The sequence below is a fragment of the Microtus ochrogaster genome, linkage group LG3 (genome assembly GCF_000317375.1).
Source record: "Microtus ochrogaster isolate Prairie Vole_2 linkage group LG3, MicOch1.0, whole genome shotgun sequence".
Classification (NCBI taxonomy): Eukaryota; Metazoa; Chordata; class Mammalia; order Rodentia; family Cricetidae; genus Microtus; species Microtus ochrogaster.
This window is the reverse complement of record NC_022029.1, coordinates 47,349,082-47,354,776: the sequence shown is the minus strand read 5'-3', so window position 1 is coordinate 47,354,776 and position 5,695 is coordinate 47,349,082. Positions and strand designations below refer to the sequence as shown.

Below are 5,695 nucleotides of genomic sequence, written 5' to 3'. Positions count from 1 at the left end.
AGACAGAGACAGAGACAGAGACACACAGACAGGGTTAGCCGGTCGACAAAGTCAACACTCCCTGGGCAGAAAGGCTTTCTTTAGATTGGTGTGAAGATGTGATGGTTCCTAATGAGCAAAATGGGGTAGTGGAGGAGGACCCTAAGACTCAAGGTTTAGGTTGAGGGGACTGTGCTGAGAGGCAAAATGCGTGTCTGGAATCCCCACACTCAAGAGGCTGAGTCGGAAGGACCATGGTTTGAGGTCAGTCTAGGCTATATAGAAACTGTTTCATAAATCCCATAAATAAATGAATGTTTTTAAAATATCCATATCCCTATGATTTCTGCTGAGATGTGAGAGATCTGTGTAGATCAGATGCCCTGGAGCTTCATTTTTTTACCTGTTGCGGCAGATGAAGGAATCAGGTGTGCCCTGCAAGAGACGCTGCTGCAATGCTCAGGCCTGACTGAACTGGACAGCCAACTCCTCAGAGGAATTTAGCAAACATTGATGGGGATAAACAGGCTTTTCTTGCTCTCACAGTGTCTTTTTTAACTCTTCGATTAGGTCTTCACCAAGACCTGACAGACAGGTCCTGAGCTTCCATGACACAGAGACACCTGACTCCCTGGTATCAGTCCAGGAGGTCCCTCACTTCCTGGGGACCAGTTAATAAGGCTTCTTCCTCTATAAACAAGCCACTTGGATTAAGAAAAGCACTCCTAAGCACCCATTACCATTCCCATGCCAGTGCTCCCTTCCCATGCCCACGTCCAAGTGTGTAAGCCTCAGAACCACAGTGCTGCAGAGACCTGCAAGGTAAAACTGATTTTTTTTTTTATTATTCCTAATGGGCAGATAGTTAATCTCCACTTCCCTCCCATCACTGACTAGTGTCACTGTGTTTTGATGTTCTGGACATGGTAGCATTGATCTTGTCTTCTTTCTGTTGAAGAAGCTGCCAGATCCTAGGGAGGAGAAGGATAGGGAAGGAGGGAGCATTTGAAAGTCTCCCTAAAACAAACTACAAAGCTAACAACCTCTGATGCAAATTGGGGTTCTGTCAGCCTGCCTGTAGTATCCCAAGCACTAAATCAACACCCCAGGTTTCTGTTCGAAATGTCACAACAGAGTACAAAGACTTCCGGTAGCCTAGCTTCTCCCATCCATACATGTGTGGCTCTGAGGTGAACCAGTGCCGTGAAGCATTTAGTGGTTAGACAGAAGCCATGAAGCAATGAGGGATCCTCAGCCTCCTGGCAGGCTGTGCTGACAGCCCCTCTGTTCAAGAAGCTAAAGAATGGAAAGCCACCCAAGAAGTGTTCTTGCTGCTTCTAGATCTTTCTTTCCCCACTCATATGAAAAAAAAAAAAGTCCTTTTTTGTTTTGTTTTGAGGTTTGCAACACCTCTCTTCTTTCCTTATGTCTTCTTTTGCCAAATTCCAGGACACTCAATGTTTACCAAGAATGCCAACGCCTGAAGAAGTCAGTCCTCCAGGTCCACCCAGAATTCTCAGCATCCTTCGTCCTTAGGTATTCATGATTCAGGTAGGTGATGCATCCACCCTCCCAGTTCATTAACTTCCTCCACTCAAGGGCAGATCTTGAAACTAAATTCCCTCAGAAGCTCTCAAATCTATTTTTGGTTCACCTCCGGCCTGGACTGGTGATGAAATAGCAAGTCCTGCCTAAGTCAGAGGTATTCTTGTCGATTCTATAAAAGAGTAACAATTAGTGAAGAGTGGAAAGCTAAGGAGTCAGGAGGTAGACTATGTATGTCACATCTGTCTCTCCCCGCCTGCCAAAATCTCGGGTGGATTCTTAGGCCTGTGACTATAAACTGAGGTTTTACCATGGGGACATCTAATCACGGACGTTTCCCTTCCATGTATCTATGCTCCTCCCAGTCATATAGATTCTCTCAATTTTCCCATTTGTAATTTTCAAAGGTCCCATTCTTCATCCAAAAACCTACCACTCAATCTATCCTCAAAACAAGCCTATTGTGGTGACAACCGGCTAGAACAGACAGAAGTAAACTGTCCCGACTTCAACCATCCCATAAGATAAACATGTTATCTTTTAGGAAGCCTTAAGAAACTTGTCTTTTACATAAAACCTGTACCACTAATAGACTTCCTATGGCAATACTATAAACAGACTTAAACCAATAATTTATGAAGAGATTAAGAGGTTATGGCCAACAGAAATCACCCTGCCTTACCCAGCGTTTACTACTTCTGGGGTTCTTCCCTCCTGAAGACGGTTTCCATTTATGATTCCCCTTAGATAGCTTCCTTTAGTGTTCCAAGCTACAGTGCAGATATGTTGGCCACAAGTTCTTATATTTTATATAAAATTTAGATGTTATTTACTTTCATATTTACATCCACTGGATGTCAGATACTGAGTTACGACCGGTGAGATGGCTCAGGGGTGAAGGCACCGCTGCCATGCTCTCTGGGCCCAGCAGGTAGAAGGAGAAAATCACCTCCCACAAGCTGTCCTCTAACTTCTACACATGCCCCATGGCAGGTACATGCTCATGTATAATAAGCACATTCAAAATACAATATAAAAATTCTGGGTTTTATGTTTTACTTGTTTTCTTTCGCTATTTTATTGATATTTTTCAATTCTCGTCTAGTCTCACAGTGTCTCTTGAGAAGTGAGCTGTTGATCAATTATGTCTATTATTGTCATACATCATTTTCTTCACTGCTTTAAGACATGCACTGTATCTTTGCTTTCAGCAATTTGACTATGACATACACCAACATGGACTTTCTGCTTTCCAGCTTTATGAATCTCAAGACTGCAGATATCTGTCTTTTGTTGAAATATTTTAAATATCAGCCATAATTCCTTCAGATACCTTTTTCTGCTCCACTCTCCTCCTTCTGACATATATTTTTAACTGTTCGTTGTCCTCTGGAGTTCTTGTTAGGTATACCCCAACAGTGTAGCAATGTTCCACTATGGAACACCAAAAACGCTGGCTCTACCCTCCCCTGCACACAGGATGTCTGGAGCTATGGGTACTGGGAAATGCTCTTTTGAAAGTTGTGTTTCTTTGACCTTCTTTGGTAAGAGCCTGTTTGTATCCACTGTTAGCCAGGGCATCTATTCTAGTGTCTTAAAAGAAAAGGAAAGGAACATCATAGTTTCTCACTCCTTTGTTCACATTCTCTCTCTCTCTCTCTTCTGAGAAATGGGTGAAAATTAAAGTTTTCCCTTTCTGGGTTTCTTTTTCCTTTCAAAACTTAGAACAAACTACTAACAATAATGATTATTGCCTGGATATCTAAAGTTAAGTCCATCTGGGAAACAGTTTGAGACTGCCCTGGTATTTTATCATCAGGATCGTATACTGATGAAAAGTAGGCCAGCATAGGTGTTCCAGGCCCAAGGAGAGGTCTAGGCCTTCCAATGCCATGTCTTTGTCAAGCCATTAATTGAATTGTTTTCTTTCACAAAGTGAAAATTATTAAGACCCTCACAGGTTCTTAGTTCAGAATCATCATCAATGGGTCAAACCAGTCCTTGGGTTTTCTTCTCTGCTTTTCAACCTCACAAATCCTTTTCTAGAGTATGGTGCAGAGGGGGAATAGAGAGGTGGAAATAGGAATAACTTGGGGAAAGAGGCAGGAAGGGAAACCTCCCACTCTAGCATGGAAGGAATATTTCTACTTCCAGGTCACTGGTGTTGTGTATAACTAAGACTGTGGCTTGAAGCTGGATGGTACTGGAAAGGCAGTGCCAGGCAAACTGGGGAGGGAAGTCAGCCCAGACTTGGTTCTCTGCCAGCACTGCAGGGTGGAGTCAAAGGCCTGCTTCCTAAGGACTGAAAGCCCTGAACAGGATGTGCTCATTCATGACTGAAGCACCAGGGGCTTCCAGTCTGGCAGGTGTAGCTCAGCAAATGGGAATCCAGTCTGCATTCAGGAGTCAGACATGCTTCCTGTCTGACATGTATCCCCAGCTGTCTGCTTATGTCATTGTTACTGTGTGCAGACAAACCAGATACTAGTTCACCACTTGTAATAATCTAACCAATAATATTGTCTTTTACACTGGACAGAGGGCTTTTAATTTTACCTTTTTATTTTTTAATTTTTGTAGTGCTGCAAATGGAACCCAGGGTCTTAGGCATATTAAACATGTGTTGTATCATGGAGCTGTACTCTTAGCCCCTAATTTTTAAAAATTTTTCTTTTCTTGCAACAAATTTGAAAATCAAATATCTGTTTGTGATCAGCTAACTTTGATTGGCATGAGAAAAGGAGGTAAAAATTAGACTTCACCTTATGTTTGGGGATTTTCTCATGCATAGTTTTGATTTTCATTTGCCCCTTTACCTAAAATAATCGTAAGCAAGCCTTGCTATCGCAGAAGAGTAACAAGTTTCCTTTAAAGCAGGCACTATATCAGATCCTTTGGTACTGCTTGACCCAGAATGGCTAAACGTTTGTTTCTGGTGTTAGCATTTCTTTTTTTCAAAATAAGACAATGCCTTGAGAAGAATCTTAAAAAAAAAAATAATTACTATAACATGCCTGTAATCCCAACTACTTGGGAAGCTGAAGCCAAAGCTTCACAGATTTAAGGCTTGTTTGGGCTACACAGTGGATTTAGGGCCAGCCTGAGTAATGTAACAAGATTGTGTCTCAGAAGGAATTGTGGGGAGAAGAGAAAAAAGAGGGGAAGACAAAGAAGGGGGAGGGAATGAAGTGGGGGGGGGAGGAAAGAGGTAAGGGCAGGAAAGGGAAGAAGGGTGACAAATGTTATTACTGGCTCTTTGAAGATTGAGGCAAGAAGGTCACAAGTTTGAGGCCAGCCTTGGCTACAGAGCAAGACACTATCAGGAAGGAAGGAGAGGAAGTGAGGGAATAAATCCAAACCAGGAGTGGTTACGGGCAGGTACAGAGTAGCCATAACACTCACATCATACCAAGGGAAGCCACAGGTAAATGGGAGGTGTGTTTTGATATTCTAAAAAATGATAAGCCTTTAGACTTGCCCTGTCTTGTCTTCACTTATGAAAACAAAGTCCAGGCCCAAATAGCCAAATAGTCCAAATAGCCCAAAGTAGAATCAGCAACATGAAGCTTGTCAACATCCTCACCCCACCGGGGAAGAGCAACTAGCTCACGAGTTTTCTGCTGGGGACTCTGGTGTGAGAAGTCCTTCTTCGTGTTGCTTTTATTGGTTAATGAATAAATCTGTTTAGGTCAGTGGCTTAGCAGAATAGAGCTAGATGGGAAAACTAAACTGAATGCTGGGAGAAAGAAGGCAGAGTCAGTGAGAAGAAGCCATGTAGCCACCTCCAGAGACAGACACACCAGAACCTTGCTGGTAAGACACAACCATGTGGCGATATACAGATTAATAGAAATGGGTTAACCAAAGATACAAGAGCTAGCTAGCATTACGCTCAAGCTATTGGTCAAACAGTATTGTAAATAATATGGTTTCTGAGTGATTATTTCAGGTCTGGGCAGCCAGGAACAAATGAGCAGCTTTCCCCAACAGGACTCTGGTGGTGATGATGATGTGGGTGTTGGGTGCTCTTTGTCATTGTGATTTCTTCCTTTTGTGTTTAATGCATCCAATTGATAGGTCTTTTCTAGTCTTTACAATTTAGAACTGCCATAGCCAGGCAGTGGTGGCACATACCTTTAATCCCAGCACTTGGGAGGCAGAGGCAGGCGAA

At 42.7% G+C, this 5,695-nt stretch overlaps 1 protein-coding gene across 1 annotated transcript in view; it reads left to right on the top strand.

Moving 5' to 3' along the window:
- The window catches only part of LOC113457614 (proline-rich protein 2-like), a 62,954-nt gene that overhangs the window by 1,327 nt on the left and 55,932 nt on the right, over positions 1-5,695 (top strand). Inside the window, exon 3 of the mRNA XM_026785951.1 lies at positions 1,429-1,530. Within this exon, the coding sequence (XP_026641752.1) occupies positions 1,429-1,463 (35 nt within the window). The 3' untranslated portion in view covers positions 1,464-1,530. The remainder of the gene's footprint in view (positions 1-1,428; positions 1,531-5,695) is intronic.